Below are 11,671 nucleotides of genomic sequence, written 5' to 3'. Positions count from 1 at the left end.
TCTATGTTTATCGACCTGGCCCATATGCAAGGGAGTAAATCCCTCCTGTGACCTCAGCTGTGTGGCAACACTCCTCTTGTTGTCGGTGATCAACCTGAACACATTCTAGGTTGTTGTTAAATGTAGTTATTCATCTTTAATAACGGCTGTATGTCGATAACTATTTCAACAAGTGTCTCCCTCATGTCAGTGGGAACCTCGTGTGGCGGCTCAGTTTCCGGGGACAGTATTTACAAACGGACCGCACGGTGCGAGGAGCCATTCAGCGACAAAACCATATTTAACCTTAACTTCAGTTTAACATTCCGGCGTCTTTCCTTTTGTTGAACATTTTGTTTAATCAATGTTACCCGTAGACGCCCTTTAGCGACATAGAGTAACGCGTTACTATTTGCCGCAGTAATGGCGACGGAGTGGGTTTTCCTGTGATAGCTGACCTTTATTTTGAAAACCCGACAGCTCGTAGGTTTGTATCTGTAACTAATTCAGAGCTGACTTGGAAATATCAACGGGATTTAATCTGATTAACGTTGCATTAACTGTGTCTTGATGACAACACGACGTACTGGACACTGTTGTGTTTGCTGCCTTCAGGCACATGTGTAATGGTCACCCTGTGTTGTGCCTACAGAACCATGAGACTCACAGCTGCTCGTCTGTCCAAAGTGCTGCAGCTCACCCTGGCGGTCATCAAACCTGACGCGGTGGCTCACCCGCTGGTGTCGGAGGTCAGTACAGACACATCAGCTTCACACTGTTTGGGTTTGAAGGCCAAAGAGACTGGTCAATGCTGCCTGGTGGACGTTTTGATATTTCAGGATTACAGAGATAGTTCACCCCAAAAATTTGAGTTATTCATTATCGACACAAACACTTCACCTCCACTGGCATAGTGCTGAGTAGATAATGGGTGGATTTAAATTTTTCGGTGGAGCTATCCCTTCAAGTGATCGGGGAAAACTTGCTGTAGGGCCCCTGCTGTTGTTACATTTCACCTGCAGTCATACATGTGCATTGTATGTGGAAGTAAAGGGAGAAGATCTTATGTTAGCTGCCCCTCTCTTCAAAATAAACTGCTGATCCTGCCGGTACTCTGTCAAAACCATAGAGTATATATAAAGATGGACAACGTAACTGTTCCCTAAAAGTGAAGCCAAAGCATCTCCATCGCCATAAATCCCACCTCCTCTTTGTTAACAGATGGGACATGGACCAAACAAAAAAGTCAAAGTACTCAAAGTATTTCTATTATTATTCTTAAATAAGTTTTGTTATAATTATGTATTCGATGCTATTAAAAACGGGGTGAAAAGTCATTGATGGGTGAGACTGACTCATGATTGGTCACGTGCAAAAATACCCATTTCCCTTTTTATTTTTGATGAAGCAATGCCCTTTCTTACTGTGTGATTCAAACAGTATATATTAATAAATAAGTTGTTTACTCAATTCCAGTCTGACTCAGAAACGATGAATATGTTTCTTTTTCTCTTTCAGGCTCTTCACCAGAGAATCCTTGACAACAACTTTGTTATCGTTCGACACAAAGATCTCGTGTGGAGGACGCAGGACTCCGAGAGGTTCTACGCTGAACATTCAGGTGTGTATGCACCTCATTTCTGTTTCTTTGTGGTTCTTGTCTTGCTTCGATCCTTCCAGTTATTCCATATGACTACACATAAGAGTCAGCTGCTGTTTTAGTAGATGTATGTTGGTTAAAACGATTGATGCATCATTCTACAGTAGCCACACTAAGAAAGAATAAAAAACAGCCTCCTGTCGTTTTTTTTGTTGAAGAGTTAAACTGAACCCTTTTGTGCTTCAGGGCGATTCTTCTATCAAAGACTTGTTGAATTCATGGCAAGGTGAGCCCCACTTCACACAGTAAATGTGCAAGTTGCAAATCATGCCTTTTATGACTTTGGATAAATGTGGTTTTCTGTGTCATGTACTAGAAATGGAATAATAAGGACATTCTCATACCTCGTAACCCAATGAGCTGGCACAGAAAAGGCCCGCCTCAGACGACAGGGCTCCTATTTCATGCTCAGCAAGTCGCCAAAGAATTATTTTCTGAAACTTCACTACAGGAGTTTCAATTGTCAGCCGAGTGCCATGTTAAGCACAACACCCCCCGGAGCAACTTCCGGAAAATTGGCGTGTAGCCGGCTCATAATGGCTCCACATGCATTGAACACTGCAAGAGGTGCTTTTTAGTCACATCGTCACGTTTGTTTCTCATCACAGCAGTGAATCAGTACTTACCACACCAAACTTTCTCTGGGTGTTCAGAGTGTTACTGGAAATTAACAAGCATCTTTAGCCTGTCAGCTCCTGTTGGCACGGTTTCCCTTAAGCTGATAAACTGATATATGTGTGTATGCCAGACATGTAATTTATATCTGAGCTGTCCTCTCAGGAGGTCCTCGAGTGAATAGATAGAGAAGCCAATTTGTGGAAATTTAATATTTAGGTTTTTGTTTTTGTTTATATAAACACATGAGGAAAGTTCCGCCATTGTTTCTACCAATGACTCTATATAAAGCTGGATGACATGGCTGTCCCCAGAAAGTGAAAACATCTTGATCGCCCCCTGTTGGCTGGCTGTAGTAAAGGTCCTGAACTCCGCCTCTTCCATGTTAGCAGACGGGAAATATTCTTCCAAAAGGTGGTTTCTGTCATTTTATGGTTGTACTTATCAACTGTATCTTCAATGGTTTATTGCCCTTAATAGATTGGTTTTAATTACTTAAAGCGGACATATTATGCCCATTTTACCACAGTTGATATGGTTCATTGGGGTCTTAATGAAATGTCTGAAACATATTTTGGTCAAAATACCACAAGGATCATTTAAAACAGCACCCTTTTTACCCTGTCTTAACCAGCCCTCCTCAGATTGAGGGGAAATGTCAGGCGGGAAACCATTCAATTATGAAACAGAATTTTAAACTGTTGTGTTTTTTGGTCACAGTGGTCCGATGCGAGCGTACATTCTAGCCAGAGAGGAGGGAATACGCCACTGGAGAGAACTGATGGGACCCACCAAAGTGTTCCGAGCCAGATACACCTCCCCCGCCACCATCAGGGGCCAGTTTGGACTCACAGACACACGGAACACGGCCCACGGCTCAGGTAGGAAACAGATCATGGATTTAAATGGATCAGTCCTTAGTGCTTCACTTGGAGCTAAATACAGTAGGTCTACACCCCAGCAGTATCTCATGGGCTATCACATCACACACTGCAGCTTCATCAGGTGTAGCTTTAAAATCATCTTTCAACATGTTGCATTATGAAATTTAGCGAATTATGAATTGTTTTTACACGTTTCTATCATAAAATTGGTCTCGATATTTGCATAAAGTTAATAAATTATCTTCTCAGTTATTCATGACACATTTTATTCAGTAGCAAGTTCTCGATGGTCTGATTATTCAACAATACACCAAGTTTGGCTTCTTAAAGCAAATTTTCAACTTTTTCTTTTTACTGGACTATTGAGTTAGAAAGTTTTTCCAAACCCTGATTTTTTTTTATGATCGTTTCTCCAGATTCTGTTGAATCAGCACGAAGAGAAATCAGTTTCTTCTTCCCAGACTTCTGTGTGGACGAGTGGATGGAGAAAGAGGAGCCGTCGTTCAGATCTGGAGAGTTACACTTCGATCATCAAAAACAGATCCACACACTTTCAGCACAAAGCTGACCCCAGATCTGCTGGTCATCAACACACCGGTCAAAGGACTCAAAGATAAAGACCAGCTGCTGGTCCACCTGATGCCACATGTTTTATGTAATAATGTGAGAACGCCTGTATATTGTTTACGTCACTTCCTCCGAGTGCCAAAATGTTCCCTGCATGAGTAATTAGGGCCCGAGCACTGACAGGTGAGGCCCTATTGAAATTGTAAGGATTATTATTATTATTCAGGCAAATTAATTGTCGTTTTGCTTGGACTGTGGTAAGGCTGGTTATAATCGAAATCCATATGACAGATACTTTTGCATTGATCTATCATTTATTTCGATTCTCATCATCTTTCAGACATTGAATATTATCTCTTTGTCCTATTTAATATATTTTTGAAAACCCAATAAATAAACTGGTGGAAAAGGCTCTGACTTAATATTGCACTGAATTAATTCAGGTGTTGTTTTGTATCTGCAGGTGCTGTGGTGATGATGTGATATTGACTGTAAATATTTGGAGATTTTACTGTAGAAAATTGATCAGGATACTTCAAAGTACTGTAAAAACACTTTGCTCAATAAGTTCAGAGAGGGACCGATATGCCTTTGTATAGGACCTCTCAGACTACCTACATACTGAATATCATTTATAAACATTTATACTGGATAGATTTGGAGATTTTTCAAAGTAAAGTCCAACATATTCACTGTGGAATAGATCATTTCAGGATTTTCATTAAAAAAACTGATTTTCCTTCCACGCCGTGTGTAGTAATTTAAAATAAAGTCTGTAAATGGTTTATTAGACTTATTGTCATTAGAAAACACAATCGACTCTATTGTACAAATCAACACAATTTAGTGAGACAGTTTTTACATCATCATTGTCACTTCACTGTAAACATTGCAGTCGTCCAAAGTTCTGTTACCTGAGCCACGCAGACTGTAGCACAGCAGCAGCTACATTTCAGTGTCAAATAACGGAAATTATAAAGTATTTATGCCATGTGAAGATTCAGTTACTTAAAATAACACTGCAAGGATATATTTACACATATCTATTCTTAAAAGCATCTTAAATTTTTAAATTCTATGTGGTTTGTGAAATTTGAATTTGCCAAATGATTTTCAAAACGGGTCATCTGCTGTGATACAATGTGAATTCTTCATTTACTTTTGGTCTGATATCAAATGTCCTGCAAAATTTTCATTTTTATAACAAACTACATATTTTTATGTCTTACATGTGTTCAAAGTGTCAAAATACAGCGAAACATTTTGGCAACAGGCTCCATAGAAATACATTGCATGATATTATCTACAAAATGGCCCAAGCTATTTAAGAAAATGAGAAAAATATTCCGTTATCCCGAGTCCCACACGTCCCTCTTGTGCTTCATCAGCCTTCACACTCTTTCAGTTTGTTTATTTCACAGTCGTCATTTTTTCTTTGGCTTCATCCTCTCAAGTGTTTTGTGTGGCCACCTGTTTCAGACTCTCCACAGGTTTCATCACCTCGTAGGTGGTGAGTGACTTCTTCACCTTCCCGTTCTTGTCCATCTGATGGATGCTCTGCGTCACCGTGATGGTCACCTGCTTTGTGGACATCCGATTGTCCTGCCATTTTGTCTGAGGATGGTGGGGAATGAAAGAGAGGACATGGTAAATAGAACTTGTTACTAACATTAAACACTAACAATAACACTAACAACTAACACTGACACTAAAACTTGTTCGGGGTTAGGGTTAGCCAGAATTTGGCAAGACAATGTGGGAATTTGAGCTATGTATTGTTGGAAAATTTAAATATAATGTCCTCCCAGGTTGCAGTGATTTTAAGATGTCTTGTTTTGTCTGGCCAAGAATCCATTTAATACCATCTATGACCCACAAATTTCTAATTTCTAACAGAGACGCTGGAGCACAAAATGTTTCCTTCTTACACTTAAAATACAAACAACGCAATTATCAAATTGTCCAAGTAGCTGCATCTTATCATCTGTTAATAAACTAATATGTCATTTGATAAATAGTTTCCGTTCTAAATGGGACATAAGCATGATATTAAAAACAAAGTTATGGTTTTACACCTTTTATCCACAAGTGGGACTCCTACAGCTCATTATGTTAAATAATTGGAGAAAGGACAGAGAAGCAGGAAATTAATAAGCGACATTTACAAACATCCAGCGAGAGACTCACGATTTCTTCAGTGTGCAGAACGCTCCGCCGCTGCACCGTGGTGCCAGACGAAGGCAGCACCTCCTCTTTGGGCGGCGATGGCAGGATGGCAGGAGGGCTGCTGGGTTTCACATCATTCAGACTGACTTCCGACACGGCGGAGCAGACCTTCAGGTACGCCTGAGCAGGAGGAGGGAGGCCGTCATCAAAGAAATCTGGAACTGCAGCAAAACAAAAACTTAAGATTTGTTCCCTGGAACAACCAAAACCACAGGACTCCTGTTGATACCGACTAATACGCCTTCAACTTGTAGACCAATCATGTAGTTTCAGTCCCAATACACACACCTGCTGGCTTTGCATACCTGGTTTCTGATTACTGCCAAAAGTGGAGCACTTGTTAAGATTCAAAGTGTGTATTGGATTTTCAAGTAACACATGGGTTCGAGGCTTATAGGTGTGATAGTACAGATGCTTTAAAATAAGAACATTTTAAATCAAAAGTATGCAAGCAAATCAGTGATTTCCAGACAGCATCGTAATCGACCACAGTTGGATTACAATGAAGATAAATCGGATATGAGCGAAGCAAACATGCAGGAGGCAGGAGAACAACAAAGGATTATCTAGGAATAATGGTATAATACACACGTTATTATAGTAGAGGTGGATTAAAGAATCAGAAAGCAGAGAAGAGGTGGCAGATTAAAGTGTTTTCTATAAAAACAAAAATGATATTGACAATAGAAAAGAGAGCAACTCCAGAGATTATTGATATGGTGCAATCTGAAATGGGAAGTGAGTCATTTGGGTGTTGAAACCGAAAGTTAAAACTGGATTGCGTTTTTTCCAGGACCTACAGAGTGAAGAAATCCGGGGCTCAAACAAATATATTTTTCTAACAACCTCTGGAACAGAACACAGCACTAGAGCTTTGATTCATTACTGCTCTCTTATTTTAAAATAATAGGAAAAAAGGGAAAAAGTGCATTCCAATCCTGGCAATCTAACAATTATCACAACTTTTGATTGAAACAGATGCAGAATTGGACATTTTTATAAATCAAAGAGTGTTAGTCAGCATACAAACAGCTCATAGGTGTCCAACTGCTGTCACTGAACTAATTTGAATACAGTGTGATTAATTCATCCATCCATTATCTGTACAGCTTTGCCTTTAGGGGGTCTTGGGGGCTATTCACACTCACATTCAGACCTATGGTCGATTTAGAGTCTCCAGTTAACCTGACACCAATCTGCATGTGTTTGGACGAAGGGAGAACGTGCAAACCCCGGCTAAACTGTGATACTAGAGTTCTAACCGCTGTACCACTGTGCCAACACGAGCAATTATGGAAAACACAACAAAAACATCCCTCTGAAGGGTATTTGATGTGTACACAGCTGTGGCGTATTGGATGTTGGCATTCCTCACATTGTCATCACGACACAAACAGAGCAAAGTCTGCATCACTGCGTAGCCGCTTCTGTGCCACATCTAACAGATGCTCATGTCAGGCACCATATTGCGGCACCACTCTTTGATAAAGTCCTTGTGGTTACAAGGTGCTGATTAATCTGGCCAATTCTGGATCTGTTTTATCCCCTCGGAGTGATGCTATGCTTTATTTGTCCTCACAATCACATCAAGGCTCCTCTGTCTGGATTCAATCACAGCTCTATCGGTTGCCAAGAGAGCCAAGGCCTGTTTGAGCACACTGGCTTCTGATGTAACCCATTATTCCTCCATTTACTCTTTCATCTCCCCCTGGCTTCAAAGACGAGTGCAGACGCAGTTCAGGGAAGACAAATTAAGGGGCACAAAGGAAAACGACAGACAGATCCCTGTGTTTCTGAGGAGATAAAGATGTGTCCGGGGAAGATGTTTTACACATCGTCATGTCATTTTTAATCCTCAGCTAGAGAATGATGGTCAACACAACCCTTCTTTATTATTCATTTATCTTTTGCATAATGGTTTCCTTTTGTCATGCATAACCTATCACATGCTGTCATTGCTAATCCAATAGGATCCACTCAAAGCCTGAACTCTCCGAGATACATTCAAACAGTCCCACTGATCAAAACCCTCATTATGCAGCAATTAAAAATGACGAACGTGCATTTGGTGCAAAGACGTAAATACACATAGCCAAGCACACAAGTGAATTACATTAGCATGCTTATGACATAGAATATAGAATAAAATAGGAATTGCAAGTACACTGTAATCTGCTTAGGGAATCTAATGAAGTCATAATTTATACAACCATGAGTGTTTTATTAATCAGTTCAGCAGCTAGATTCCTGCCTGTGCCTGTTAGGAGATCACTATTCATTCATCCATCCACTCAGCTCCTAATTCGTTCTTCTCACCCGGGCTGATTGTTTTCTCAGAAGCAAAGCCGGCCTCGGAGTTCTCAGAGGGGATGCTCTGGATGGACGACAGGGGGATGTCGGTGTCGGTGCTGGTCAGCCACGTTGACTCCGTCTCTTTGGTCCAGCTCTCCAGGTAGCGAGGCTCCAGAGCGTCCGTCCTGCTGCCGCCGCAGCCCATCGCTCTCCCGCAGGGCTCCGTCACTTCACAGCTGGACTTCTCTTCAGAGCAGAAGAGAGGGAAAGAGATTTACACTGGATTACACTTCAAACAGAGGAAGATAGAAGCAGTTTATTTCCTCTTGGGAGAAAAAGAATAGTTCTACACGTATATAGTGTCCTTTTAATTGAAATCCACTAACATATAGGCTACATCATTAACAATAATAAACGCTAAATGGCCATTTTTGTGAGTGCTGAGATAGCAACATGAACTCAAAATGATATGTAAGTAAGTAAAGACATAAAAGAATAAATAATATAAATAAGTAAATAAAACCAATAATCAAACAAAACAGTAAGAAAACAGTACAAGCAGATAACCAGAAATAAAGAAAACAGTCTTAAGCATAACAGAAATGATCTTGGGTGACTCTATCCTTTATTTTCAGATTCACCACTTTCCCCAAAGTTCCAGGCGACAGGAGTGAGACAAATCTCAGTTGTAACAGGAAGATACCTCGAGCAGTATTGGGCTTGAGAGGCAGAGCACCATGCAGGTTTATAGGGCTAATAATAATAATGAATATGCATTAAATGACAGATAATACTAGGACAAGTAAGGGAAAGAAATGTCATAGTGCATACATTTGACATCCAATCTTCTATGCAATTAAGCAATTGTTCATTGAATGAAGCTATTTCCAGACTCTGGTGTGAGGATTTACTGCTTTTCTTATATGTCTTATGTGATAGTAACTTTTGTTTGTAAAAAAAGGAATCTGTGATTGACACCTTCTAATCCAACAAATCAAGCAAATAATCAATAGATTTACAGAAAATAATAATTATTAGCAGTTTTACAGTAAATAGTATATATCGCTTTAATTTGGACTTTTGATCAGATACCATCTCACAGGACATCAACATGAACAATACTCACAGCACAGCACACAGCTGTGGGACCCCGTGCCCTCATATGATGCCGGATTATTGTCTCCAAATTACGTTTGTTCTTCCAGGAGTGGGCTGAGTGGTCCCCTCGCCGTCAACTCACATATACATGTCTTCCAGAACATTTGAAGGCAGCATCCTGTGAGTGTCAGTCAGGCCTAGGAATCCATATTACCCAGGAGGCTGCTGAAGATCATGAACACATAGAGTCACCTGTTAGAAAAGAAGAGAGGGAGAAAGAGAGACAGAGAGAGAGGAGGTGGCTTTATCGATATTTTGAAATGTCATTTCATGTCAGAGTCCATCATAAAATATTGAATGTCTTCTTCAGGTTTGCTCTACAAATACATGATACCATCTTATCACTGTGGATACTGAAACAGCTGACAGGTTGTAATTCATTGCATGCACAGTATTTTGTATTCATGCTCCGATTTCTAAATGTAATAATGCATATTCAATGATGAATAACATCTATCTATATGTATGTGTGTATATATGTACGTATACACATACTGTATATACATGTGCATCTATGTATATAGACGGATATAGATACATATGTATCTATCCATCCAAAAAAATGATTCCTCTATCTGTCTGTCTGTCTGTCTGTCTGTCTGTCTGTCTGTCTGTCTGTCTGTCTGTCTGTCTGTCTGTCTGTCTGTCTGTCTGTCTGTCTGTCTGTCTGTCTGTCTGTCTGTCTGTCTGTCTGTCTGTCTGTCTGTCTGTCTATCTATCTATCTATCTATCTCCATAATAAGAACTTTAATTGGATAGCAGAGGACATCAACACCCCTTGGATCTGATAAAAACAAAAATTAAAGAAATGAATGAATGAGGTAATAAATTATCTTTCGATCTATGAACATGATACCTATAATTGGATAGCAGAGGAAATCAATGCACCCTCGTAGAATCACATGACTCGTCTCGGACCTATGACCACTGCTCTCTGTGGATGATTGGGTCTTAGTTAAACCAGCTTTAGTTGTTGATGAGGTCTGAATTCCACCGATGAGCCTCCTATCGATCCTTGCACCGGGTCGAATTGTCTCTCCCAGGACTGTTCAGGGAACGTTCATCAGCAGTGGTAACATTATGTGGCTTAAATCCTCCGTCAGTGCCAGAGTCATGTCTACTGAGGGCCGTGAGGAAAACCCCCGCTGACACAGAGAAACAAAACACTGACCACATGAGGATGAATGGACGCAAGAAGCGACGTATTAAACGACGCAGTTCAACACGCGGCTCGATGCGCACAGAGGAAGACGGAGGCTTACTGAGGATGATGAGGGTGATGATGGAGAGTCGCTGCTGGCTCGTCTCTCCCCGGTGCTCCTCCGTGTCCTCCTGCCAGACACAGCAGTAACATGTTTGTTAATACCGACAATCCTCCTCCTCTTCCTCCTCCTCCTCCGGTATATTACTCACCGAGCGTCCGTCCGTCTCCTCCACAAACACAGAGAGGAGCGGAGAGGGCAGGAGGAGAGGAGAGGAGAGGGCGAGGAGAGGAGAGGAGAGGAGAGGAGAGGAGAGGAGAGGAGAGGAGAGGAGAGGAGAGGAGAGGAGAGGAGAGGAGAGGAGAGGAGAGGAGAGGAGAGGAGAGGAGAGGAGAGGAGACAAGAGGAGGAGAGGAGGCTGGCTCATGAGGGAACAGACAAACCTCTCAGCCTCTTGTCATGAAGAAGGTTTCTGTCCCTTAACTCCAGTAACATCACAGTTACCACAGCTGTAGCAAGGGAAACATTAAAATAATATAGTATTCTGCTGCTCTGTGCTCACAGGTCTTCTGCTCCTTATCCACTAAACTGCTATTTGAGTCATGTTTTAGAAGTTTCCTGATAATTAATATATATATATACATAATTAAATAATCATTGATAATAATGATAAATATATATACATAGACATACATATACAGTGTACTAGTAGGTAGTGTAGGCTGTAGAAACATATATGTGTATATGTGTGTGCATATATGAATATAGACATTTGAATATGTGTATGTCTCTCTCTTTATATATATGCATGTAGACAAACACACACACACAAATGAATACATATGATTCACGGTAAAATGTCTTATTTTGGTCTAAATGATATATTATAGCAATGGTCACCTTCTGACCACATGCCCTGAAAACCCTAATGAGATGTTCTCTACTCTGCCCACAAGGGGACAGTCACAGCCCACCCCTGTCCTTCAGCAACCAGGCTGCTGGAGGTTCAATCACTCTGAACCACAGGGTTAATGTCTACGAAGTCTCAGCTAAAATAAAAGAATTTAAATCGCCTGCTCATTTAAGCC

The 11,671-nt window shown here is 40.8% G+C and overlaps 2 protein-coding genes across 3 annotated transcripts; one reads left to right on the top strand and one right to left on the bottom strand.

Moving 5' to 3' along the window:
* Nucleotides 1–262: 262 nt before the first annotated feature.
* nme6 (NME/NM23 nucleoside diphosphate kinase 6) lies at nt 263–4,103 on the top strand. 2 transcript variants are annotated; one of them, XM_061091736.1, is made up of 6 exons: nt 263–466; nt 632–728; nt 1,498–1,600; nt 1,826–1,865; nt 2,975–3,135; nt 3,555–4,103. In XM_061091736.1, exons 2-6 carry the CDS (start codon nt 636–638, stop codon nt 3,704–3,706), a joined length of 549 nt encoding a protein of 182 aa, XP_060947719.1. In that variant the 5' UTR covers nt 263–466; nt 632–635; the 3' UTR covers nt 3,707–4,103. The 2 variants fall into 2 exon arrangements, with proteins under 2 accessions (XP_060947719.1, XP_060947718.1); XM_061091735.1 differs by lacking the exon at nt 263–466 and having other exon boundaries at nt 498–728.
* A 1,051-nt stretch (nt 4,104–5,154) lies between these two features.
* baalcb (BAALC binder of MAP3K1 and KLF4 b) lies at nt 5,155–8,428 on the bottom strand. The gene is made up of 3 exons (XM_061090958.1): nt 8,248–8,428; nt 5,893–6,092; nt 5,155–5,319 (listed from the first exon to the last, which is right to left on the bottom strand). The coding sequence occupies exons 1-3, from the start codon at nt 8,426–8,428 to the stop codon at nt 5,155–5,157; spliced, it is 546 nt and encodes a 181-aa protein (XP_060946941.1).
* Between the last annotated feature and the right edge of the window lie 3,243 nt (nt 8,429–11,671).

The sequence above is a fragment of the Limanda limanda genome, chromosome 18, assembly GCF_963576545.1.
Source record: "Limanda limanda chromosome 18, fLimLim1.1, whole genome shotgun sequence".
Lineage (NCBI taxonomy): Eukaryota > Metazoa > Chordata > Actinopteri > Pleuronectiformes > Pleuronectidae > Limanda > Limanda limanda.
Note: the sequence above shows the minus strand (reverse complement) of the source record. Positions and strands in the feature narration are given on the sequence as shown.

Coding starts and splice junctions, on each gene's coding strand:
- baalcb (XM_061090958.1), bottom strand. CDS start 8,428: ATGGGCTGCGGCGGCAGCAGGACGGACGCTCTGGAGCCTCGCTACCTG. Junction 6,093..8,247: donor TGAGAAAACAATCAGCCCGG/GTGAGAAGAACG, acceptor GTTTTGCTGCAG/TTCCAGATTTCTTTGATGAC. Junction 5,320..5,892: donor TTCTGCACACTGAAGAAATC/GTGAGTCTCTCG, acceptor CACCATCCTCAG/ACAAAATGGCAGGACAATCG.
- nme6 (XM_061091735.1), top strand. CDS start 606: ATGGTCACCCTGTGTTGTGCCTACAGAACCATGAGACTCACAGCTGCT. Junction 1,601..1,825: donor GTTCTACGCTGAACATTCAG/GTGTGTATGCAC, acceptor TTTGTGCTTCAG/GGCGATTCTTCTATCAAAGA. Junction 1,866..2,974: donor CTTGTTGAATTCATGGCAAG/GTGAGCCCCACT, acceptor TTTTGGTCACAG/TGGTCCGATGCGAGCGTACA.